A 27,527-nucleotide genomic window follows, 5' to 3' on the forward strand; every position below is an offset into this window, starting at 1 on the left:
TAATAATGTAATACATAAATAAATTAATTTTATAAGAATACTCTGTATGATTTACCTACCTCGCTTTTTCTTTCACACAAAAACAAAAAATGTGCTACCATATTGTGACATTAACTGTACCTTTTCATTGCTGAAGCACCTCTACCAAATAAAAAAATAATATTTCGGGGATGAAAACCCACAGTCGAAGCGGCTATCCATAAAATGCAATGGGTGTGAAAATAAAGAATTTCATTAATTGTTAAAGGAAAAGCATACTTAAGTCGCTTACGTAAATTTTTTAAACCATATGGCGCAAAGAATAGCCTCAATTTTACCTGAACTTTTGAACCTTTACTTTATCAGAATACATGGAAAGATGTGGTTATACGTACTTAGACAACAGAGAGATTATTTTTCTTATGTCTTCTGTAATCGGGCTTAGAACCTGAAATAAAGTAAATGTTAGAAATACATAGAGTAATAATTACGGCTCTTTCTTCATTTAAAATCAAATCGTATGAAATACGTTTCATTTAAAACTAAAGATTGAATTTCTTTGAACAAATCTATATATATAAAAGAAAGTCGTGTTAGTTACACCATTTATAACTCAAGAACGGCTGAATCTATTTGACTGAAAATTGGTGGGCAGGTAGCTTAGAACCAGGAATAGGACATAGGATAATTTTTACCCCGTTTTCTTTTTTTTTTTTTTTATTCCGCGCGGACGGAGTCGCGGGAAAAAGCTAGTATAATATAATTATTATTATGTAATAGTTAACAAACGGTGTGGCGGTTACTTTATAAACTAGCGACATCTAGTGTCAAAGAGCAGAATTAAATGTTTAACGATGTATGGATGTAATATAATTATTACATATTTATTTATGCATTTTTAATTAATCCTTCTATCAATGTATGACGCTTACGTAATCCAAATAAAAAATAAATGGTGTTTCATTTTCGTTTCAATTCCTTATTTTTATTTTATTGCAACACCAAATTTAATCTGCTGTGTTGTCTAGTCTATGCTAAATCAAATGAAATGGTCCAGAGTAAAATATTTCCATATATTTTACTATGATTATAACCACAAATTCATTTTAAGTAATTAAGTGCCAATGAATATAGATTTAGTAGTGTTATGAAAAAGTAGAAAAGTGCATTACACTCCGACCGATCATTTGTGACTAAAATGTTTTCTGGCAAAGATGCGGTGAACCCCGCATACCCCACGCAGTGGGCACTTAATCCTACCGCATATCAAAATATTGATTCTAGTCAAGTAGACTGGGCAACTTTAGCACAACAATGGATTGCTATGAAGGAAGCTGCATCAATTGTTTCTGTGCCTCAACCACCAGCAAAACCAGACTTAGAAGGCGGAGAAGCCCCAATGGAGGTTGAAAATCCGGACACAAACTGCGAAAGTGTACCACCGGCTGGTGCTGAATGGAATGCTTCTACAAACTCATGGGGTAATTCTTGGAACCAATGGGGTATGTAAGAATCAGTTTCACTGCTTATTAAAATGTTCTGTATGAAATGATTTTGAGTAAGAATAAAATCATTGTCATCAAATTAGATACTTAGCAGTTCTAATTTTAGATAAGCGATAATCTTAATTTAGGTGCTGTAAGATTGCTCGAACTTGTAATTTTGATCTATCAATATTGTAGAAGCAGTCGGTAGATCGTCCAGAACAATTTTATGTGCTTTTAAAATATTTTTATTAGTTATCCATCTCAATAATCTAACAAAAATCATAGCAAATGTAATAATGGTTGGCATTTTTGTTATTTTTGGAAATTCTACTTCCCTTGAAATTGTTTTTCAAATGATTCAACAATAGACAAAATGTTTTAAGACATTCAGTCTGGTGTTTAAAAACAAATATTTGTTTTAAACTTAGAATGAATTCTTTACATTTGTTTAGAGTAATAAATGGTAATAATATCATATAAGAAAACTTGTAGTTTTGCATAAATCTTATAAATTCATTCTTGTACATTTAAACTCATCATTTACTAAACCATGTATGCAGGAAAATCTAATAATAAGTTGCTTATTATGTATTCCAGCATTGGAATTTTTTCTAGTAATTAAAAAATAACCATAACCACCCACAATTTATTAATATTACTTATTATTACAATTTATTATACACTTTTATGTCTAAGATATCTTTTTCCTGAACTCTATTTTAAAATTATTTTTACATGAATAATACAGCAATACATACAATACATACAATAGTACATATATGTTTACAGCATTGTTTTATCACATGGTGAATACAACAGAAATAAATAGATAATTTTTTTCCTTTGGGGATGATTTTACTCATCCTTAAGTTTATAGAACACTATAGTGTGTATGACATGATACATAACAAATAGAATGTTTAAAAATATAAAATTTATATTTAAGGGTGGGGTTGGGATGGAAATGACCCTAAAATAGCTGCAGATCCCTCAATATCAATGTCACCTATGTTGGATGGTTACAATGTACCTACTGAGAATACAGCAGCTATATCCGGGTAAGAAAACTATTATTAATTTATATATATATATATATTTGTACATGAAAATGTGGCAAACAAGCAAACCATCACCTGAATTCACCGAAATAGCGAGGCGACCGTTGCCCATGGACATCCGCAAATGCAGATGCATTGCATACCTTTATTCAACAGATGAGGGGATGCACAGAAAGAGGACATTTCCCCTTCCTATGCGTCCCATCTTCCGCCAAATCCACTTCCCTTTCTCATCTTTTCCTAATAAGAAAAGATTGTGAAGGGGAAGAGGACTAAAATTAGGCCTCCGGCACCACACTCATCAGACTGTACGCGGAATTTCTTCCACTTCACGCCTGTTTTCTGTGTGGTCCTGGTATTTCACCGGGTGAGCCGACCAATTCATGCAACTGATGTTGCTGTTGCTGCCGTCTATTATTGTTAAAAATGTGGGATAAATATTAAAATGTCTCAATAGTTTATTAAGTTTTATAAAGGGTGAATTTTGGTCATTAGAAATGTAAATTTGCTTAACATCATTATTGCAAATATTACTGCTGTTAAAGTTGTATGACTCGAATTTAAAATTACAGAATGTAATATAAAAATTAATATGAAATATTTAGAATAAGATTAATATATATATTTGGATTAACAATTGTCAATTTTCTTTTACCATAGATACACAACAGCAGCAGTGGCGACTCCAACATTTCAGCATGGATATTGGACAGCACCTCAAGCAGAACAAGCAAATAGTAGCAGTAACAGTAGGAATAGAGAGAACAGATCTAAGAGCAAAAATAGAGAACCAACCAAACCAATACTATCTCGGAATAACAGGCCACTTAGGTTAATAATTTAATTTTTTTTTTTTGTACATTGTTTTGACTTTAATCTGAGAGTTTTACTAACGTTTTACTTAATTAAATCTTTTTTTAGACTTACAAACTATTTTATGATTAACTAGCTTTTACCCGCGACTCCGTCCGCGCGGAATAAAAAAAATAGAAAACGGGGTAAAAATCATCCTATGTCCGTTTCCTGGTTCTAAGCTACCTGCCCACCAATTTTCAGTCAAATCGATTCAGCCGTTCTTGAGTTATAAATAGTGTAACTAACACGACTTTCTGTTATATATATAGATTATGTAATATGATAAAAAAATATATTATTTTACATCTTTTTTTTAAAATTCTATTGTATATTTTTTTCAGAGAAAAAATTCCACTAATACCTACTGTAGTAGATCCTATAACTATGACAATGCCTGGAACTACAACTACTATTGATGCTGCTAAAAGAAGACAGCTGCCTGCTTGGATTAGAGAAGGTAATTAGATACATACATAGACCAACAACCTTATCTCCAGTAAAAAATGGCTCTCAAGATCCTTGTCAAACTATAGCTTGTATTTCATTTACTGTGTCACCTAGAAGTAACCACTATAGCAGCGCTCAAGCCAGACATATTTGGTTTTAGTGGCTTAGGGAATAAGCACTTGATTTGTAATCTGCAGGTCTTGAGTTTGAATCCCGCCATGTACTAGTGTGTTGATTTACGTTTCGTCTCCCGAAATGGCAAAAAGTGAATTGCGGAGGATCGTTTGGCCATGCCAAATGGAGGTCCGTGATCTCTGCCTACCCCTTTAGGTTCAGGCGTGAGTTGTTTGTGTGTGTTACTTCAAACATTGAATGATATTAGTTAACAAATAGTATTTCCTTTCTAGGCTTAGAAAAAATGGAAAGAGAGAAGCAAAGGGCGATAGAAAGAGAACAGGAGCAGAAAGCCCGAGAAGAAGCCGAGAGGGAGAAGAAGAGATTAGAAGAAGAGGAACTTGCCAGGATGAAAGCAGAAGCGAGCGGACAACCAATGTTACCAGCTAAGAGCAAATTTGTATGTATTTTCCAGTAACTTAAGTAACTTTAACAGTGGTAAAGCCCAAAGTTATCTGTTGCACGAATGGAACAGCTGGAACGGTGAAATACCACAACCGCACTCAAAACAGGTGTAAAGTGAAATAATTCTTTCGTCTGGTGCAGTTTGCATACTGGAGGCTTCATTTTTAGTCACCTTCCACATCCCACCCTTTTTAAATAATACCCTAATAAGGGAGGAGGGGAAGTGGATTTGACGGAGGAGATAGAAATAGGAAAGGGAAATATCTTTCTATGCATCCTCTCTTCTGCAATGCTGTCGATTAAGTAGGTAATGCATCTCCGTATGTGGATGTGTATGGGCAATGGTTGCTTTATTTTGGTAAATTCAGGTGCATTTGCTCCTTTGCCATCTTAAACATAAAAAATAAACTTAGACAAGAACTTGAGAACACATGAACCAATAACTACATAAATATGAATCACAATTTGTCCCCTTTACATTCCGAAACCTCTAGACAGGTTGGGGTGAAATTTTGGTAAGATGTTCTGTTGGTGCAAAAGTAGGTTTGTGCCCTAAACAATTTAATAAAATATTTAAAAATGTTTTTCCAGTTTTCTTTAAAATATTTACTTGCTTGGAATATGATATTTTTATTACAATTTTGTGATTGTTTTACTTCTAGCATTATTTTACCTTTGATATTGGAATGTATGTCATGTTAAGCTTCAGCATAACAAAATAATTTAAAAGTAGCTGACGTTATTCACATTTAAAGATAGATTTTTGATACACAAATCTTATTATAATTGATTTAATTTTCCAGGATTCCGACTCTGAGACTGAAGAACTGGCGAAGGAAGATCGTCAGAAGAAAGAAGTGAAGCCGAACTTGGATCGTCTGGAGGAGGTGTCGGACGAAAAGGAGGATGAGGGAAAACCTGTGTTAGTAAAAAAGAGTAAGGAGGAAATTATGCAGGAAGTTGTAAGTACACAGAAATCTACATAATATTGATGTCTATATGTTTTATTTTGTAGGTACTCTTTATTAGAGTTTGAATAAACACCGATTACATGTAATGCTATTTATTAATTGTGATTCTTTGTTTACGTTTTTATTACTTAGAGAAGTATTTAACTTTTTTTGTCACGAACCCCCTAATAAAATTAATTCACGTCCCCCAAATTATATACCTCGGACACGCGGAGAGAACGATGAAGGAACTAATCGATTGGTTTAGTTATTTGAAATCTCTTTGTTGCTTGGTGGACGACAAAAAAACATACTATTACTGTGAATTTAGCTACCCCCTGTCAATGGTTAAGCTAACTGAACAAATCACATGCTGCTTTAATTTCGGCGGAATGGTAGTATAAATACAGTTATTTCCATAATATTCCATGTATTTTTAATAAATAATATTCCTGACCAGATGTTCGCGGTTCGACGATCGCTAACAGAAATTCTGCTGGAGGTAACCGACCAGGAGATTCATACGGTGAGCCAGGAAGAGTTGGCCAGATATAACGCCGCACAAGGTATTTCAACTCATATAGGCTTATATCCAACGGCCCGACGGTCACTCTCAAGACTTTGCTCTATACAGCGAGACATTATCGTGCACTGACTCTAAATGTGAATTAAATATAAGAAGAACTGTGATGTGTAAAACTGTGTCTTATGTCATCGCTAATAAAGTCTTATTTCAGATGTTGCCAGTTCAGTGAATACATTTGTGTGTTATTAATGTTGGTTTTATTTATATGGTAAAAGCTTCGCGTCTCAACGCCATGAAAGCGAGCAAGTCCAAGGCGCTCGCCGCCATCGCCAGCGGTCTCGGTAAGTTCCGTCCCGCGTCCGCCCTCGAACAACTACCTCGCAAACTATCTTCGATACCGACTTTCAACCACCTCGCAAACTGCTCATAACCCCCGCAAACTACTACTTCATTATCGATCATTCGACCCATACTCCTCACTCACAGTTACCTTACAAGTTTCCCTCACTCCCGATATACAACATCATCGCAAAGTACTCTCGACCACGTCAAACAACTGCTGCGCAAATTATCCTCACTCCCGACATACAACCACCTCGTAAACTACGCTCGACCCCGTCAAACAACTGCTACGCAAATTATCCTCACTCCCGACATGCAACCACCTCGTAAACTACGCTCGACCCCGTCAAATAACTGCTACGCAAATTATCCTCACTCCCGACATGCAACCACCTCGTAAACTACGCTCGACCCCGTCAAACAACTGCTACGCAAATTATCCTCACTACCCATACTACTCACAGTTACAAGTTTCCCTCACTCCCGACATACAACCTGGTCGCAAACTACTCTCGACCACGTCAAACAACTGCCGCGCAAATTATCATCACTACCGAGCAATATACCCATACTCCTCACAGTCACAAGTTCCCCTCACTCCCGACATACAACCTCCTCGCAAACTACTCTCGACCACGTCAAACAACTGCCGTGCAAATTATCATCACTACCGAGCAATATACCCATACTCCTCACAGTCACAAGTTTCCCTCACTCCCGACATACAACCTCCTCGCAAACTACGCTCGACCCCGTCAAACAACTGCTACGCAAATTATCCTCACTACCCATACTACTCACAGTTACAAGTTTCCCTCACTCCTGACAACAACTACCTCCCAAACTACCCTCACTGACGGTACATAACAAAATCGCAAACTACCTTCACGGCCGAACCACAACCACCTATCAAACTACCCTCACTCCGAAAACATTAACATCGGTTTGCCAGTTAGTTTCGTCTGTATATGGTGGTTAAAATATAAAATGGATAAACACAATCCTGGCAACATTTACATTAATGTGTTCTAAAAATACACATACAAATTAAGGGTATTTTTACCCTCGAAACCACCATATACGCTTCGTAAACCTTTGATTTCAGCTGCCGAGTCTTATATGATGTTTGTATAATACTGACAATGTGCTTAAAAAAAAAACAAGTTGTGTTTCAAATAATGTTTAGTGGAAAATGAATTGGTAAGAAAAAACAGAATTTATAAATAAATTTTAATTTTTAAAGCAAAAACAGAATTTATACTAAATTTTAATTTTTAAATCGTGTTCCTATTTTTTGTTATTTTATTTATGGGTTTTCCCATATTTAAATTTTATAATTACAATAAAGAATTATATTTTTTTTTTCTACTTAATGGTAAATGAATTTTAATTTATGAATTTTAATTTCTAAATCGTGTTGTACTTTTTGTTAATTTATTAATTTTGAAGTTTTATAAATTCAATAAAAAAGAAAAAATATTATTATAAATTTTAATTATCTTAATATTAATTTTATGAGATGAAAATTTATGTTTTATATTTTAATTTCCAAATTATGTTGTACGATTACGACGATAAAGAAAAAAAATGGTTTACTACTGGTTTTATTCATGTTATATATGTCACTAATTATTATTAACTAGCTTTTACCCGCGACTCCGTCCGCGCGGAATAAAAAAAAATTGAAAACAGGGTAAAAATTATCCTATGTCCTTTTCCTGGTTCTCATGTAAATAAAAACCGTACTTGAGGATATTTTTCATTTTTCTATAGAAATGTGTTTACGGTATACCTCCACTACCTACCACTAAATGTTATCGCGGCGTCCGTACAGGGCTGGGCGCATACGACAGCAGTAGCGGAGAAAGTGCAGACGAAGATGATCAGAACAACATATCCGATCAACAATTGCAGGTAACAATTCAATTCTTATATAGAGTGAAACATTGGTAGACGCCAGCAACATCTTGCACTTATAGGCCGGCTTGCCCGGAGAAATACCACGACCTTCCCATCCTTATAAAAGGATGCGTAAGTTGAGTTGATTTGACGGAGGAGGGGATGCAAAATATCTTCTTTTTGTGCGTCCCTCCTCTGCCGATTAGAGGTAGGAAACGTATCTGAAATTGCAGATGTCTGGGCAGCGGTCGCTTGGGCAGGCGTCGAATTCAGGTGGCCGCTCGCACGTTTGCCACCTTATTTCATAATACATGCCTAGTAGTAAATAATTCATTAAAAATATACAAAAAAAAAACTATTAATTTAAACTAGCGCTTGATAACGATCGCTCATGATGTTAATTGTGATGTGATCGAAAAATTGTTCGACCACATCACAATTAAGTCTTATTTGGACGGTAACACAAATATTTTTTTTCACTTTTTTTTTTACACACAAAAGAAACTAAAAATGACCGTAAAGGTGTATTTTTTATGTTGTAACGATAACAGCAAGCTCTAAAAATCCACTTTAAATAAGTAAGGATCTATTAGTTCGCATGTTTGATCACTCAATTGTCGAAATCGGTTCAGCCGGTTATTAGCCGATAATGGGCATATAAAGTCATTTATGTACAAACATTCTTACATGCTCGTGAAAATCATTACCCGACTGACAGCAATGACGCAATAACTGAGAAAATTGCAGGCAACAGCTACTTATAAATAATTTAGGTGGAACTCAAATGTGGAACAATGCCACGTAACCGTTGCTTTAAGTGCTAAAACGCATTTTAAAATTCTACCTTGATTTTAAATTTTGTATAATTTGTTTGTAAGAGCGTAATAATTAATCATGTTTATTTTTTGATTATTATGAACCTTGTTTTGCTTTTTTGGAGTTTAGAGATTTTTAAGTCAAGGTCCCCTTTTTATACATTTATTCGTACAGTTTGTACAAAGCATTATTAAAATAAAAATTCACAAATAAATTTAAATAAATTATACACATGAAATTAACTGTACGACTACTAATTGCTTTATTACTTACGTTATAAGTACATAATTTCAGATAATTTTCCCCTATGTATGGTCCAAAGTTATCTTAAGTTGATTACATTTTTGTACTTAATGATAAAAGTTCGTCTTTATAAACATGATATTTTAGCGACATTTTATCCGCCTCCCCTTCTGGTGGTTTTTAGCCGACTTCAAAAAGAAGGAGGTTATCAATTCGACTGTATTTTTTTTTAAACTAAGTCATCCCCAAAATAACGTCCATTTTTAGAATTAACTATGTTGAAAATGTTCAAAATATTATCTATTATTTTAAATACAGGTATGTGCAATACATAATGTGATTTTAATTTGTTGAATTACTTGAAATATTATTTATTTTCGTCATCAATCTTACATCCATGATAGTTCATGTGATTTTTTCGGATCCTCTCGCCCTTATCAATCTTCACGTGATTAATGGACAACTCCTAACTGGCTATGTATAGGAGATGATAAGGAGGAAGAAGCAAGAGTTCGAGCGGACGGCGCGCGAAATCGAGGCGGAGGTGAGGCGCGCGGAGCTGCGCGAGACCGCCGAGGAGCCCACCACGCCCGTCACCACGCCCGATAGACCCGCCAGAACGAGTAAGGATCTATCATAATAGCATTGTGCATACAGCCCAGGAAGAATACGATTCAATGACATTGTTATATTAAGTCAAATAATAAATATTTTTACATAACCAGCCCTTTATATCTGTATTAAAATTGAAACACATTGATAATCTAAGTAAATACAACAGTCGTGCACATGAAGTGCTATAACTTTGACTTTTGTGGACATTTAAAAATGTAATTCGTAATTTTAGGATCTTCAGCGACACCCCCGCCTATAGAAACGGACACACCAGAGAAGAGACCGGAACGTCGCATCTCAAAAGACAAAAGAAATAACAATAAATCCATCGACAAAGTTGACGGTGTGAGGAGATTGAGTACGATACAGGAAGAGAAAGTCAAAAAGATTAATAAATGGGAGCAAACTCCGAGTCCACGAGCGAAAGCATCGAGCGACGCAGACAGCTCTAGTTCTTCCAGTGATTCAGATGACTCGTCCTCTAGTACCAGTAGCTCCTCTTCACACAGCGAAGTGGACATCAAACCCGTAAGATCTAAGAAACGTAAACGGGCAAGCTCTAACGATATCGACTCTATAAAGAAATCAAGCAAGGAAACGTCAAAGAGGTCGCATAGAACAGAAGAAAAGAACTCAAAGTCAAATCACAACGATTACGATAAGTACAAGTCGCGATCAAAGACAAAAGATGAATCTGACAGACATAAATCATCTAGAAGCCACAAGCACAAAGACAAATATAGAGCTGACTCGGAGGACGATAGACATGACAGGGCGAGGAAACGATCCAGACGATCTACAAGCTACGAATCTCGGTCGGGCAGGAAGAAGGCGTCCAGGGATCGATCGCAGGAGAAACGGCGGCGGGACAAGAGATCGCACGACAGGGACAGGTCATACGATAGATCTGGTCGCGACTACGACAGGTCTGGTCGGGACCACGACAGGTCAGGTCGGGACTACGACAGGTCCGGTCGGGACTACGAGAAGTATGATAGGTATGAGCGTAGGCGTTCGAGAAGCAGAAGCCGCTCCAGACACCGCCGGTGAACGACAGGGTAACGCCATGACAGGTTGTATTTTTATTTATCTTTTGTATGTGTGTGACCCCATACTAAATAGAAAGGGCAACATTAGTGCCGTGAATGGTAATAAAATTACCTTAACTTTGCACTATTAACATTTTTTAATTATACCATTTATGTTATTATGAGGTATGAAATATTTTACATTATGTTGCAAGTTGAGGTTTGAAAATGTGCGCTTACTCTTCTACAAATAACAAAAAAGATTTAAGAAAGATATTTAAAACCAAACAAATTTATTTAAAACAGAGTGAAATTGCCGTATAACTTCGCTTTAATACACTTAGTTATTAACATCTTCTCTCAATAAAAACTTAAACATAATATTTTCATAAATAAATATCGTAGCAATTAATTTAATTAAAATCTGCAAAGGCCTCTACTTCTAAGATATGCAAAATTATTCAAATATATACGTTAATTGAATAATTGGCCACTGATGTTAAAATAAATAATGACAAATAAATTTATAATTAATTACGTTTTACGCGTTATAGAAAATTTTTACTATTACAATGTTAATATAATTCATTTTTATTAGGTAGTTCAAATGGAGAGATATTATCAAATACTTCTTTTCAAACTCAGATACTCGTGTCTCGTGTACCAAGTTCCTGTCTGAATATAAATGTCTTAATTTTTATTAGCATAAGTCTTAAAAAAATTGAAGAAAAATAATTATTGCAAACTTGACATTCAGGAAAGTTCTAGAAGTATTTGGCAAACTTGCGGTGAAATACATGCAGTTCCAATATGTTTGTTATGTCTTTCATTTGTTTACAATATAACATAAAATCACTAAACCAATCTATATATATAAAAGAAAGTCGTGTTAGTTACACTATTTATAACTCAAGATCGGTCGAACTGATTTAGCTGAAAATTGATGGGGAGGTAGCTTAGAACTAGGAGACGGACATAGGAACTTTTTTTTGTCGTGTGCATTTTTTTTTATTCCGCGCGGACGGAGTCGCGGGTAAAAGCTAGTTTAAAATAAATATCACCGCCATACTCGGTTTCAAGCAAATAATAATTTATATATAGAACATATATCACGAAATATTTATTATTATACTGATTTTGGTATTACGTCATTGGGTGTCTGTACGGTTTTTATACGTATTTCTTTTTAATTTTTGTTTGTTACATGTTGAAGTTTTAATAATATTTCTGGCATCTTTAAAGTTATAACTACTGTATTATTATTTTTATTGTGTTTTCTCTTGCAGGTTGGTGAGCAGTCGTAACGCTTGCGTCGCAAAATGTAAATATATTTTAGTGTTTGTGTATAATATTGAAAAGAGCATTGACATCGCGGCGTCCCATTATTCCAATAAAACTTACGGTCCCCTACCTGTCTTTTTTTTATTTTCTCAATGATAGAAAGAACCAACCTTTACTTTGTCAATATTACCTAACATATAATAAGGGCTACTAAAATACAAAATATATTTTGATAGAATTGAGATATACAGAGAATTATAAGTACATACTGACTAGGCTTTAAAATAATTCAAGAAAAGCAATTTTGGAAAATTACAGCGCTTTGAAGCAATTCACACTGAGCCAGAGTGGTTATCTAATGACTGATTTATAGTATGCCAGTACAGCACGTTTTACTGGCGCCAGTTAGTGTTTATGCCTGCGCTGATTTTGAGAGCTACTGTCCTATAGTACTGGCGTAATGTACCAAGCATATGGGATAGTCATGAGACTATGAGTATGTATGAGGTAAATATGATACGTTTAACGAATTATAATGCATCGTGATAAGATAGTTGCATTGTGTTGTGATTTCCATACCTCTTATCTAATCAGACTAATGTATATGTAAACTCCGTCGAATTACTATCGCTGTTTGGGAACATTCTCCAATAATCATGTTATCTAATGACATCGATATACCAATAAATTTTTATTTATTCTATTTCCATTGGAGTATCAATGCTTTTCAGTAATTTTTTAACAATATTGTAATGCCACCTAAATTAGTTTACATTTAAAACACATAAAGAAATAATTGTACAAATTAATGGTCTTATTAAAAGGTCACTCTGTTTATATATTTTTTTTACTTCTAGTATTTTAATTAAATATTCTGATTTTTTTTATTACAAATTATATACTAATATGGAATAATAGGATAAAAAAAACATAACTGATAGTAATTATCAGTGGTTTTTTTTAACTATTTTTATTCAATTAAGTTTATAAATTAAAACTATTCAATTATAACTTTCGTAGCATATATCATCTCTTTAATATATTCACTGATCAGAGATTAAGTTAGTTCAGAAGTCAATGTGATAATAAAATACAAACAGAAATCAATAAAGTTGGTTAACATGGTTTATATTTTACCTAATGCGTTCTCGAAATAAACATACAATTGGCGCACAAAAAGTGGAGCCATCAAAAGAGGTAATTTGTAATGAAAGTATGCATCTACCAAATTTTTTTTTATGATTTCTGAATTTTAATATAATCATTAGAGATAATTTACTTGACTTTTGAATATTAGAAACAAATTCCATGATAGTCTTTGTTGGGTCATTTTCAACAATTTCAGAATTTGAACTAAAATAATAAGCTTACAAATTTTATTAAAGTAAATAATGTACCATACCAATACATACAGGTGGTACATTATATTCTGTGTAAACACTTTAATTTCGAATTATGCAATATTTACATTGTCATACTTTTCTAATATATCATGAAACCTTTAATGGTTTTAAAATAAAGAGCAGTAGCAAAATACTATGACAAATCTATTGTGTTTTTCAATAAATTACAACTTATATTTAGGCCTGTCTTATGCATGGGTAATATATAATCAACTACTTACCAAATCTTTGATCACATTTATTATATTTATATAATGCACCTATATAGCTAGAAATATCTACACTATGATCTAGGGAGAGTTGAACAAACTCTGTAAGTCTTATTTGCCATGGCAACAGACCGTAAGTGGAACAGTGAGGTCCAGTATACATAACAAGATCCGGGTCAGGAATATTATTGTACAATTGAGTTAACACCTTCCCAAACTCTTCGGTTGTAAATTCATTTGATTTCTTTTCACAATCAACACCTCCTTTAGCTATCTGTCTTATACTTTCAACTATTTGTGGTCTTCCATCCTTATAACTAAATATATTAATAAACACATTATTTGCATTCATTCCATAAGTGTAGCCATTTAAGTCTGGTTTGTTTGACCATTTTATGCAACCTGGTATACCTTTCTTCTTTTTTTCAATAGCCAGAAACAGCTTTTCTTCGTTTTGTTTCAATTCACCTAGAAATTATTTATAAATTAAGTTCTTAAATTTCATTGATGTAAAGTTGTGCAACTGCTTATCATTGTTAATATATGAAGCGAAAACTTTGAACCCTTTTTTAAGAAAATTACGCAAATTGATGAACGTTAAATTTGACAAAATTACAGTTAATGCGAGCATATATTTCTTCTAAAAAATAATTCTGTGATTATGGATTATGGTCGAACTTCAACCAATGGGAAACCGCACGTTGATAGTAAAACCTAACACTAATAAATAAAAAATTAATATGATTTGTTTACCGGTGATATCGTGGAAACTGACGTAAGGTATTCCTGTTATTAGACTCCAAATCACCAAACGCGCCAAGTCACTCATAGAATGATGATTCGTGTCAACGAGCACTACTAAATGCTTCAAACTTTTCTTCATTTTTGGTACGTGCTTCTTTATCATAATAACATCATTTTTCGTCACCTCATCATCAAGAACTTTACATCTTCTAACCCATAACCGGTGATAAACATTTTGAATTGCAACAAGTATGTTAACAACAAAATGCACGAGAATAAACAAAATCTGACGGATTAGTCGCGAGAGCATATTCGAAGCTGACAAGATTCCATTTAATATTATTTGATCATTTTACGCTATTTTATACAAAATGACATAAGGTCACACGATTATTTCTAAAATGTGTGACCATTCATCAGTCGCGCTGTCATTTTTTAACTGTCCAATCATAAAGCAATGGGTGGAATAACATGGCTACCAACATAACATTAGGGTTCACACATTTTCATTTTACGCAAATTTCATTTAATCCAAATTTCTAAATTGTTCTCCCCTAAGTTTAAGAATAGAGCTATAAACTTAGTTTTAGGTTCTCCCCATCTTTACGGGTTAAAGAATGGTTTGATTTTGTGTTAACAGGACAAACCACCAAAAATATCATCCATTTAATGTTAGTCAATAGCAAAAAACTCACGATGATATTTTTAATCAAATATGTAATGTTTTGCGACATTGAATAGTTTTTTAGACACCGACATATGAAATTCTGAGTGAATACGAACGTTGGCGTATATCCGTTTCCGTTCTGCCATTATTGTTTCTTTTTCTTGTCAGACTGCGCAGGCAGGTTAGTAAACTAAATATTATTCATTATTTTCGTATAAAGCAATGTTCTGAAGTTATTTAAAACGGTATTTTTCTATTTAGAATAATTTAAAGTGCTTGTTTGGTGATTACCTATTTAATAATGTGTCAAAATATTCCGTCGTATTTGCTTCGACCACGCCGTCAATGAACGTATTTTTGCAGGATTTTCAAGATGCAGTTACACATCAGAGGACAATCTACGCACGTCTTGGACGTTCATGGACAGGAAACAATTGCACAAATCAAGGTAATTAATTTCTGAGTGTTCTTCACTGTTTTATGTATTTGACACATTGCTCAGCTAACCTATCTTTTCAATTTTAGTTTTTATAATTTTAGCAAAATAAGCTTTTTTAGGTGTTTTCTGATCATGTTCAATATCAGTTTAATAATCTTTAATTTACTATTATTGATTTGTTATCAAATAAACCCTTTAATTATCTACTACAAGTAACGCCACTTGATTGTTTGAAACGGAAGAAAAGCGTTTAACAAGCCTATGTATACTAAACATATGTTCGTCTTTTTTATTAAATTTGAATAACGTTAACTAAATAATTATTTCAATCATTAAAAAAATTTCAGGAGCGAATCCGCGACCTTGCTGCAGTTGGGGATGAAGATTTAACTCTATCCCTATGCGGTGCTCCACTTGATGATGCTACCCTCGTGTCAGACCTATCATCAGCGGAGTTGGACCTTACGATCCCACTGCTCGGTGGTAAAGTGCACGGATCCTTAGCTCGTGCTGGTAAGTGGCTTCTGGCATACTTTAATTTTTTTTGTGTAATGTCAATCTGATTATCCTACTAGCTATTGAGTTCTAAGTGCTTTTGAAGTACATCTTCGATAAAACTTAAGACATTTTAGAGGGATATTACTAGTAGATAGTAGTGGGCTACTTGCTATTATTTTATACGAGAGAACAACGGTAGTTTTATTAAAAGTAACCATTGACATCTGTCACTGTGACATTGTTTTATCTGTTCATGAAACATTCCGTTTTCTTTGCACAACAACACTAGTAGCATTATAAACTAGTAGTCGCCCGCGATTCTGCCTGCGCGGAATGAAAATAAAACTTAATAAATAGCCTATGCATTCCTCCAGACTATGTCTATCTGTGCTAAATTTCATCAAGATCCATTGAGCCATTCCATCTAAACAATTGTATTTATAATACTAGAAAAATGAGAAGGTTTAGGTGAATGGATTGATGGATGCTTATTATTAAAATGTGGATTACGTATCTCCAGAACAACTAACGGACATTACTGAAATTCAACATGTAGTTTGTAAGGTCACATAGGCTACTGATTCCATTTTTGTTTTAAATTCCATGTAGACAAAGCTATTTCTATGTTATTTGGGCATAAGCTATTTCTATGTAAAAAGTAGATAAAGAAAACTATCTTACCTATTTTTGCCTAACCAATATGAGGGCAAATGTTTTTCATGTTTTTGTTTGTTTATTTTAATTGTGCTCTGTAGCCCAGAGATTTTTATAAGTGAAGTGTTCTTCTGAAGTTTTATAGAGATATGGGTAGTTTTGAAACAGTTATACATTTGAAGTTTATTATATAAACTGCTACGGACCATTTCAAGTTCTTTGGTAGCTCAAGGTGTGCTGAGCTGTCTTGTTTGGCCTAAAATTGTGTTCTGCGCAGTGACTAGTACAATGTTATGTGTTGCCCAAGATATTAAAAAAAATAGTATTTCAATGTGAAATATAGAATATAAAACTTAACCTTTGTGCATGTTAGGCATGTTATTTATATTAGTGATTTTCAATCAAAAACAATAAGACTAGTTGTTCTGTGCCATTTACAGCTCAAGTATTTTTTAAATATTTTTGCCTTATCAATTTTCAGGTAAGGTAAAGGGCCAGACACCCAAAGTGGAGAAACAACAGAAGAAAAAGAAGAAGACTGGCCGTGCCAAGCGTAGGATCCAATACAACAGACGGTATTTATACTTCTCTTCTTATTTACTACCCCTTTTTTATATCAAAAGGTGGCAAACGAACATATGGCCACCTGAATTCACCGAAATAGCGAGGCGACCGTTCCCCATAGACATCCGCAAATGCAGATGCGCTGCCTACCTTTAATCAACGGAGAAGGAACCACCCAGAAAGAGGATATTTTCTCTTACTATGCATCCCCTCTTCCACCAAACCCACTTCCTAAAAATTTAGGACTAAAATTAGGCCTCCGGGACCACACATCAGACAAAACGCGGAAAAATGTTTCAAAGCAAAAAAAAATAATTATAAACTATATTAATCTAAAAAAAGTTAAGACACAGTTTAGTTAAACAAGTATTTTAACCCTTTAACCGCTGTTGATTGATAGTATTGGTGACAAAATGGTTATAAAAGTGTTTTACCCTTAAATCTGTATTACTGAAACTGCTTCTGGTATAAGTACTTTGACATTTCAGAAGTCTTATTATTATGCATAATAATCAATTTTCATATTCAATCAATAATCATATTTCAATAAACATGTTTTCTGTGCTACATGCTACAAAAGCACGCTAATATTAGACATTTACAAGCTAAAATGTGGTCGAAACATTAAGATTATGGTTAGCTCCTGAGTGTGAATGTGTTACTTATTATTCTTTAAATTTGTACAATCGAATGGGCTTATTTTGTTTCCTAATTTGAACAGCCAATGCCGTCTATCAACAATTATTATTACTAATTGATGGGACCTTGGTAGACAATTAATCTGGTTATGATTAACATATTTGTACACTAATTTCGTCTTCATTTGACGTAAATGAATGAATGAACAATAATTGAATGTTTTTTTTTTTCAGATTCGTAAATGTTGTACAAACCTTCGGCCGTCGTCGTGGACCCAACTCCAACTCTTAGATTTATTCTTTGTAAATAAAATGCAAATATAACATCTTTTGCGCCAGTATTTCGTTTAATTTGAGACCCTTAACATCCTACATACCATGTTTAAAAGAAATTTAAAAAAAGGTTAAAGAAAACACCAAAGTAAACAACAAGTGTTATATTTAATTATAAATTTAATGTGAGAAATTATACTTGTTTCTCGCTACCTATTAGGAGCTATAAAAAACATCGTTCTCTCAATGTCATTGCAAGAGCAATGCAATCCATTCCTACAATATGGCACTGTGGTATTCACAATTTTATACAAAAAAATCATAGTCAATATAAAAAAAAATTATATTAAAAATTCAATAAATCTATATCAACGATTCTACCAACAAAATTGCAAATAAACAAATACGGATACTGTTTTGTTTTAGTTTTTAAACAACCGTTAAATCTTACTTATAAATACGATTGTTTAGATGTTTGTTAGAAGCTATTTCAGATCTCTATGAAATTTGACATGAATGTAGCACATACTTTGGAAGAACACATGGCTAAATTTAGTTTTTTTTTTTTAATTCAGCGAGGACGGAGTCGTGGCCGACAGCTAGTATTACATAAATTAGGATCTGAAACAAAATTCAGATCGACATTATTAATATCAGTCTATGTATACTTAATTTTAGTATGAATTGTAACCCGTAATCCAAAGCAATAAAAAAGTCTAGGACGTTATAAATACCCTGTTTAGTGGTGGCAAGTTGAAGGTATATTAAGTTGATATAGATATATTATTCAAGCTGTAATGGACATAATGTGGCAGTCAATATTTTACGCATATTTTCAAAATATTGACATACTTCAAAAATTTTGCATTTGAAAGGTTCACATATTTAACTTGACTTAGATTTTAAGTGATTTGAATGTCGCTGAAATAATTTATTGTGGAATAAATAAACACATGACTATGATTTCTTACTCATGATAAAAATAAGCTACTATTTACCACAGCCACAAATGTACTTCTTAAATCTATGAGTTATGAAATATTTAGGACAAGGAAATAAGATTCCAAAATGATAATTGACATACGATGAACATTTCGCACAACACATTCGGACCTTATTCATTCTTGTATGTACATGAATAAACATTGTTTTACTACTTCAAAAGTCTATACAATAAGGCACGAACATTGATAACAATAAACTAATCTAACAATATTAATTACTCGCAACGATATGCAATAACTTAAATGAATAGTCTTATATATGCATTACATATACCAATATAACTACACTAAAAATTCGTCCCCAAATTTAGGTATAGCACCACAAAGGCACAAAATGGCGAAAGGTTTATCGCAACAGCACAGGCAGTAAATTGCATTGTGTTTCAATAAAAATTACAACCGCCAAATTCATGTTCATGACGTGGACATGTAAGATTCAAAATTAGGACCTCTTAGTGTGTCGGTTTAAGCCTAATGTCCGTTCACACAGAACAGGGCAAAGAGCAGAGCAGATTTTTTACGCAAATAAAAATTGAGCTTTTATACGATTGAAACAAAGTTTAATTTTACTTGTTACGTATTTTTTACGCTTTCTCTTGATAAAAAGTGCATGGTATTTTTAAAACATGTTACAATCGTACAAAGTTTAATTTTGTACACCAAAAAACTCAAACTAATTTTGACATAGTTGACGAAGACGATTTTCACAAATATTTGTTCTAGGCCCACTGCTCTTCGCCCCGGCCTGTCTAAACGAACCCTAGCTATGGGTTTCGACTGCAGTGACGACTAGATATTGTCATCCAAGTGTCACGGCAGTCGAACCCCAGGTAAGAGTCGAATTATCGACAACATGAATAGTTAAGAAACCGCTTCTCTAATATTTAGTTAATGATTTGATAGTTTTCATTTTAAATTTTAAGATTAATTACAGAATTTATGTTTTAATTTGTAGATATAATAAGAAAATTGAATCGCACATCCCTAGTAAACGTATACATTATAATACATGTGTAAACTAATTATAATTTGGCATCAAATCGTTCTTAACAATTTCGTCAAATATCGATAAATTAATATTTCGAGTCTTTGTACTTTCAACCACTAAATCTATTTTTAAATGCATTGTTTTTTTTCGCAGATGTAAAAGATAACTAACCATTTGCAATTATGGTTAAAATTGACAAGGGAGGAAAGTTTCCACTTTTTGCTATTATGCTTAGATAGATCATTGATTATATGTACTTTAATGTAAATATTGATTTAAATACATTTCTATAATTTTAACTTACTCGAAATTTATAATATTAGCACCTGACCAATTTCTATCTATCTGTCTATACGATATTTGATAGTGATGTAAATGTTTAAAAATGATTGCAATAAGCATACTTATAAAATATTAATTAAAATATTCTAGTAAATATTTAATTTCTCAGTAAGTAAATAGTTAAAATGTACATAAAGTGGTCATCCAAAACAACGAAATAAATTACGTAAATTAATGTTTAGACTTTAAGTACATTATATAATTTAAAAAATAGGGGAAGTTCTCAGATCTATAAGTACGATGGCTTACTAATTGACAGAGTCTTCGGCAGTGAATATAAATTCTCGAAGATTTAAGAAACTCGAAGATTTAGAGAACATTGAAATCAACCGTGCATTTAATGTATTCTACAATTCAATGAATTAACGTACCCTGATACTTTTAACATATTCTTCAGGTACTTCTCTGATATAATTATTTTGAATAGAATTTGACATAATGTTTCTTTATAACATTTTCCACACAGATACGTTACGGACCGAGTCGTTTGACTCCGGTTTACATCGATATTTAAGTCTCTTGAATAATTATTACAAAATCAGACTTTTGGTGTGGTGGTGAGCTTGTTGCGCGATTTCTCCCAGCGACTGATGTAGTCCACAGGATAGCACATCATAGCAGAGAACAGAAGGAACGCGCCCGATGCGTAGAATGACGCCTCGAATCCATCAGTCATATCTCTAAGAATACCTGTTGAAATACAAGATTTTAGTTTACCAAATAATTATATCTTATTAGTAGGTATAAATGAACGGACATCAGTGTATCTAGCACGAATATTTGTGACAATCACCAACGTATCGTCATCGATAAAATTTGTATTAAAATTTGTGCAGCGCCTCCTATCGAGTGTAAAATATACCTAAAATATTATACTAATTTTGACATAATCGACGACTACGATACGAAGGAGATTGTCATACATGTTGGTGCTAGGCCCATAGACATCACATTATTAGTAAAATTCAGGAAATACTGATTTAACGTCACAAAAAAAGATATTGGAATGTTTTTAATATGTTAAGTAAACACTTGATCAAGCACTAAAATTATAATGTAATTCTATTTATGAATGTAAGAAAGGAGTATAGATATTATTTTAACGAGTTGATTCACAACGATCTGAACGATTTTTAGCACGGATATCTCTCCCTTTTTCCTAGGTCTTGCGTGGGGGTTCGCTTAGTGAAAAAAGGGTGTAAGCATTCAATGACCCGCGGGAGTCTGCGTGAGAATATTGGCTCGGTGCCGCTGCGTAAATAGCCCGGCGCCAACTGTTATGCAATCGGTATAAAAGTGTTACGACATTATCACAATAATAGTTCAAAGCGGACTAAAGAGGTAAGTCGCGGGATTAGATTTTTAGGATATAGATTTATTGTTGTATTGTAAAAATTAGAAAAACTAAAAACCTTACATTTTAAAATCCTATTATATTAGTTCTTTTTTTGGCACCACTTGTTCAAAAATGCACTTGTTCACTTGCACAAAAATGTTCAAAGTATTAAATTAGATAATCAAAATTATTTACAGCAACTTACCACCAATAGGAGCACTGAGTAGAGCTCCTAATCCTTGGAAGAGAAGGAACAGACCGAAGCAGTTGGTCAGCTGCTCCAAGCCAATGTACTCAACAACCAGAATAGAACGAAGAGACGAAAAGCATGCTGCAAATTAAAAAAAAGTTTGTCATGCATTAGTACAAGAGTCAGGAGTCAAAAAGTAGCAATTTTCAAACAGTTTCTCTACGTTTCATAGTAGTAAAAGAGAAATATTGTGAAATTTCAACATTGCTTTAAAATAGTAAAGTAAAAAAAAATAGAATAAAGTAATTTTGTATTTACCAACGGCAAGTCCAAAGGCAACGCAGTAGGAGAACTGGTAAGCGTTGTCAAACCAGAGGCCGCTGAGCATGGTTGCGACGCCGCCCGCAGATAGCGCGATGTTGTTGAGCCACAGCGGGGAGATGCGCGGCATCGAGGATACCAGCCCGCACGCGATACGGCCCACAATGTTAGCAATACCGATCACAGACACCAGCATCACGCTCGTATCCACGCTCATACCGTTCTCCTCCGCGCGTTTCTTCACATACATGTACGGCACGAAGAACCCGAGCATAGTGAAGAAGCCACTGATCGCTAAGATTATAAATGTCGGTGATTTGAACAGGCTCACGTCCAACATGGTCGCCAACGCTCTCCTGACCGCCTCAGGGCAAAGACTGCACTTTCCAGATTCGTCTTCTTGCACATCTTCCTTTGTGGGCAGGTGAGTAACGGCCAAGTGGTAGCCCAGCGAGGTCCGGGAAGTGTACTGGGGTAGCCGCGCAAGACTAGCTCCGAAGAATATATCATCACGATACAATGGTCTGGCCACCAAGTCTGCGTGGGAACGCCGCGGCCTCGCGTCCCTAGAGATCACTTTGATGGGAGCGGCGATCAAGGGCTCGGCGTTATCGATGTTGCTGTTGGAATCTTCCTGTTCGTCTTTTTCCGCTACCGTGCCCGTGATAAACATGGGTTTGTTTAGGTTCTTCATGGTCCCCGCGGTGGCAGACGATCGTCTCCCGAGGTGGGAGTTGCTGCCTTTGAAGATTTCTTCGGCAGTGGGATAGCGAGTGTTGTTAGCGACGCCCATCCAAGTATGAGGGCTTACTTTGTTGGTGAACCTCATCTCCGGGGGCATGGCGATGCCGGAGTCCAATTTGCTATGGAGCTTGATCATGGAGTTGAGTTTTTCGACGGCCTCCTCGTGCCGGCGCGCTGTGTCCTCCTCTTCCGTCTGGTCGGCGAGCGTGACGCGCACGGGCTTAATGGGACGGAACATCGCGCCGCACACCACACACACCAATATAAATCCTGCAAAGATGGAATACTATTAGAACTTTATTGTTGTTACCTACTCTACATTCGTGAACATTAGTAAAACTTTCTTAATTACGAAAAAAAATTTTTTTTTATATTTTCACTAATATATTATATTATGGGATATACGTTACTGACGTAATTAACGTAATAGTGTAATTTTACATAAATTGTCTGTTTAATTAATATGTTCAAGTCGTTTGGTCGCGCGTAGACAGATGTTCAGATAACGGCTTCCGGCGCGGCTGACCTCGGTCGTAATGTGTGTACAATACATTAGCCATTCGGTCAGTACATTCAAATTATATGTCCGAAGGTAATATTAATATTTACTTAACAGTACTTTACAATTTAGATGTATGAATGTGAAAGAGACGAAAGAGATGTGCCAGAACCACGCCAATGTCCGTAATCTCTGCTGTACTCTCTGTACTAGAGTTAGTGATGCAACGGATGTCTGTTTCCGTTTCCGCAAGTGCGGAAGTTCCGCACCCTTTTCAACATCCGTTTCTGTTTCTGTTTCCGCAACTTTTATAACGGAGATAAAACGGAACTTTACGACACCTGAGAGATCCAAATGCGCGGCGCGAGACGCGCAGTCCGTGCGCGGCCTTTCGGCACTTGTCGCATTTGTTTGTTTACGTACTTTTTTTTTAATTTAAGCGCGTAATATTTTCTGCTGCTGTTTGAGACAACCAGCTTCCCTTGCTGGAGTTGACTGTCTAGTTGTTGTCCATATAAAATTTGACAACTGGCAAAATGTGACTATTTCATACTTATGAGTTATTAAATGTGCTTTTGAATAAGTGATAACCATGCAATATATAATCATCATTATCATCATCAGCTCACTATACATCCCCACTGAGGGGCTCGGAGCCTACCCCAAATTAGGGGTGATTAGGCCATAGTCAACCACACAGGCCCAAAGCGGGTTGACTTCACTCATATCATTGAATTTTTTCTCAGATATGTGCAGGCAGCATCACTATGTTTTCCTTCATCGTAAGAACGTCGGATAAATGTACATATCTAAATCGAAAAACACATTGGTACATGGCGGGATTCGAACCCAGGACCTGCAGATTGCAATTCAAGTGCCACGAGCCACCGACGCCTAATAATTATATCTTTTTCTAATCTAGATTTGGTGTATTTGATACTTAGCACATTCTCTGTTTATAAAATAAAAAGAGGTAACAGCTGGGAGCCAAAACATTTTATGGTGAATTTTTATTTAGTATCTGGGAATGTTTGAACATATAGATAAATTAATAATGTTATTATAATTATTGTAGGGGAAAGCACTAGACACTCACTCACTGATATAGATTTATTACTCACAACTCACTTAACAATTCACAAGTAAAAGAACAACTCACAAGAACAACTCAAAAAATCTTAAATTAATACAATGTATATTCAAAATAGTTACACCAAACCATATCGCGTTTCATTATCGAACAGCGCCATCTAGTTTTGTAATCGTTACTAACACACTCCCCCCGGAAAGGACGATAGTCCTTTAAACATCAGGTAATGGGCATAGTTTCCCAACAGTTCTCGTGTAGACTCCTGCCTTTGTTCGTACATCATAAGTTCTCGTTATTCCGTCTTGGCCAGGATATTTTTTCTCAATGCGCCCAAGAAACCAATTACTTGGCGGCAGATTAGGTATTTTCATAAGGACTAAATCACCGACATTAAACTCCTTCTTTAGTTGCATCCATTTTGGTCGCTCTTGTAATCGTGATAAATATTCGACATGCCATTTTTTCCAAAAGGATTGCATCATCTTTTGTAGAAGTCTCCATCGTGTTAAATTGTGTATTTTGAAATCAGTTAAATCTCGCTCAGGAACAGTGATCAGTGATTCGCCAACCAAAAAATGTGCTGGGGTTAAAGGTTCAAAATCATCAGGATGATCACTCATGGGAGAGAGCGGTCGCGAATGTTTTAAAAGTTTTGTCAGCAGAAGAGCAGCACATAATTCTAAACGTGGGAGCGTTACTTGTTTTAAAGGTGCTACCTTTGTTTTTGATATTATCAACGAAACCTTGATTTCATCATTGGATTGCACAACTCTAGCATAAACCACTGCGGCATATGCTGCTGCTGAAGCGTCTGAAAAACCATGCAACTCAAATCTACGATGTGTATTCGAGGTACCCATCCATCTATCTACATTTATTTCAGAAAGTTTGTTTAACTGAGAATTGTATTTGCACCATTCAGTGCGTAGTGAGGCTGGTAGCTCATCATCCCATGCAATTTTTGCTGCCCACAGTTTTTGCATGAAGATTTTGGCAACAATAATACTCGGTGCTAGCCAACCCATAGGATCAAATAGCGAAGCTATTACGGTAAGTACCTTTCTCTTAGTTATAGTTGGTTCAAATGATATTTTCGAATTGTGGACTGTATTTGTTATTTGTAACTTGTCAGTTAGTGTATTCCAGTTAATACCTAACGTTTTTATTGTATCTTTTATGTTTGGCTCTATCTCATTTTTTGATGCTCTTTTACTATTCTCGATCTCTTCCATAAATTGTTTACTATTAGAATTCCATTTTTGTAGCTCAAAACCTCCTGATTGTAGTATTTTTGTTACTTTACTTTGAATATCGATTGCAGTTTCTACATCGTAACTTCCTGATAAAATATCATCGACGAAAAAATCGTTTAGAATAGCTCTCTGTGCCTCTTGTAATGACTCATCCTTATCTTCGTCTATCGCTACTTGTTTAAGTGTTTTTATTGCAAGGTATGGCGCGCATGCTGTGCCAAATGTGACTGTTAGCAATCTATAATCTTGCATTTCTTCTTCATCACTAAAACGCCATAATATTCTGTGATAATCTGTATCTTCCTTTCTCAGTCTTATTTGTCGGTACATTTTGATTATGTCGGCTGTAAAACAAATCTTATGCATTCTCCATCTCATCAAAATACTACGTAATTCTTCTTGTAGCGGTGGACCAATTAATAACTCATCATTAAGTGAAATATTGTTGCTTCCTTTACTCGAAGCATCAAACACAACTCTAACTTTTGTCGTAATTTTATCTTCTCTCAATACTGCATGGTGCGGTAGGTATATGGCTCTCTCGTTTCTCGTTCTCTCTTTTACCGGCTCCATGTGATTTAAAGTAAGATACTCTCTCATGACTTTATTATACTCGTGACACAGTTTCTCATCTTGTGATAGTTTTTTCTCTAATCTCTTGAATCTGTCTAGTGCTCTCTCATATGTATGTGTAGGTAGGTTAGGTTCGTCGTGCTTAAACGGAAGTGCGACGACGTATCTTCCATTAGGTTCTCGTGTTGTAGTATTCTCGTAAATTTGCTCAGCTCGTAACTCTTCTAATGTATAAGGTGTGTTAGTTCTAATCTCCACATTCTCGTCTTCCCAGAATTTCTCTAACATTTTCTCTAGTTTTACGTTTAAGTGCATGCTTACTATTCCCCTTGTTATATTTTCTTTTATACCTCCTCCAGATATTATCCAACCAAACTGTGTTTGTTGGGCAATTGGTGACCCTTCACTTCCTTTAATTACTCCACTCATTATTATTTCAGTAAATACATTAACTCCTAAAAGTAAATCTACAGTACCTGGCTCCATGTATGTTGGATCTGCCAAAGTTAAATGTTGGATGTGAGAGAAAGATTCATTATTGACTCTTGAAGTGGGTAAAAAGTCTGTGATTTGTTTCACTACAAATGCTGTACAGTTAATTTTGAATGCATTTGTAAGTCTCGAAGTGATCTCCAACTCAGTAGCATATTTGATTTTTGATGTCATCTGATCTACACCACTCACCTCGCCTTCCACTATTCTTCTGCGTAATTGTAAACGTTTCACAGTTATTTCATTTACAAAGGACTCTTGTGAACATGGATCTATAAGAGCTCTTAAGGTTTGAGGCCCTTTACTAGTTTCGATGTTAACCAGTGCAGTTGCTAATAATGCAGTTTTTCCTTGTACTGTGAGATGGGATCGAATAACTCTCGATTCAGATGTAGTTGGAGTCTCTATGGTTGTATTTTCAGACCTGTTAGGCTCACTCTCTCTTTCTGTTCTGGTTAGATGAATTAATGTATGATGTCTCTTTCTGCACTCATGACAGGA

The 27,527-nt window shown here is 34.8% G+C and overlaps 4 protein-coding genes across 5 annotated transcripts in view; 2 read left to right on the top strand and 2 right to left on the bottom strand.

The window, feature by feature from the left end:
* The first annotated feature begins 1,012 nt into the window (after window positions 1–1,012).
* On the top strand, window positions 1,013–12,412 carry LOC106708865 (arginine/serine-rich protein PNISR). The gene is made up of 12 exons (XM_014500446.2): window positions 1,013–1,481; window positions 2,413–2,524; window positions 3,185–3,355; window positions 3,721–3,836; window positions 4,234–4,400; window positions 5,209–5,367; window positions 5,816–5,921; window positions 6,157–6,222; window positions 8,058–8,137; window positions 9,666–9,804; window positions 10,029–10,869; window positions 12,111–12,412. The coding sequence occupies exons 1-11, from the start codon at window positions 1,178–1,180 to the stop codon at window positions 10,844–10,846; spliced, it is 2,238 nt and encodes a 745-aa protein (XP_014355932.2). The 5' UTR covers window positions 1,013–1,177; the 3' UTR covers window positions 10,847–10,869; window positions 12,111–12,412.
* Window positions 12,413–13,628: 1,216 nt separating this feature from the next.
* Window positions 13,629–14,911, bottom strand: LOC106708760 (dehydrodolichyl diphosphate synthase complex subunit Nus1). Its single transcript, XM_014500310.2, has 2 exons — window positions 14,471–14,911; window positions 13,629–14,185 (listed from the first exon to the last, which is right to left on the bottom strand). Exons 1-2 carry the CDS (start codon window positions 14,769–14,771, stop codon window positions 13,722–13,724), a joined length of 765 nt encoding a protein of 254 aa, XP_014355796.2. The 5' UTR covers window positions 14,772–14,911; the 3' UTR covers window positions 13,629–13,721.
* Window positions 14,912–15,219: 308 nt separating this feature from the next.
* LOC106708704 (ubiquitin-like protein FUBI) lies at window positions 15,220–18,259 on the top strand. The gene is made up of 5 exons (XM_014500244.2): window positions 15,220–15,309; window positions 15,492–15,576; window positions 15,915–16,080; window positions 17,201–17,294; window positions 18,156–18,259. Exons 2-5 carry the CDS (start codon window positions 15,502–15,504, stop codon window positions 18,211–18,213), a joined length of 393 nt encoding a protein of 130 aa, XP_014355730.1. The 5' UTR covers window positions 15,220–15,309; window positions 15,492–15,501; the 3' UTR covers window positions 18,214–18,259.
* Window positions 18,260–20,837: 2,578 nt separating this feature from the next.
* Window positions 20,838–27,527, bottom strand: part of LOC106708866 (monocarboxylate transporter 3) — a 36,138-nt gene continuing 29,448 nt past the window's right edge. For both annotated transcript variants that reach the window (XM_014500448.2, XM_014500449.2), the window contains exons 7-9: window positions 22,373–23,389; window positions 22,070–22,195; window positions 20,838–21,218 (exon numbers count right to left, since the gene is read on the bottom strand). In XM_014500448.2, the coding sequence (XP_014355934.1) occupies window positions 21,067–21,218; window positions 22,070–22,195; window positions 22,373–23,389 (1,295 nt within the window). In that variant the 3' untranslated portion in view covers window positions 20,838–21,066. The remainder of the gene's footprint in view (window positions 21,219–22,069; window positions 22,196–22,372; window positions 23,390–27,527) is intronic.

This window comes from Papilio machaon, chromosome 11, assembly GCF_912999745.1.
Source record: "Papilio machaon chromosome 11, ilPapMach1.1, whole genome shotgun sequence".
Classification (NCBI taxonomy): Eukaryota; Metazoa; Arthropoda; class Insecta; order Lepidoptera; family Papilionidae; genus Papilio; species Papilio machaon.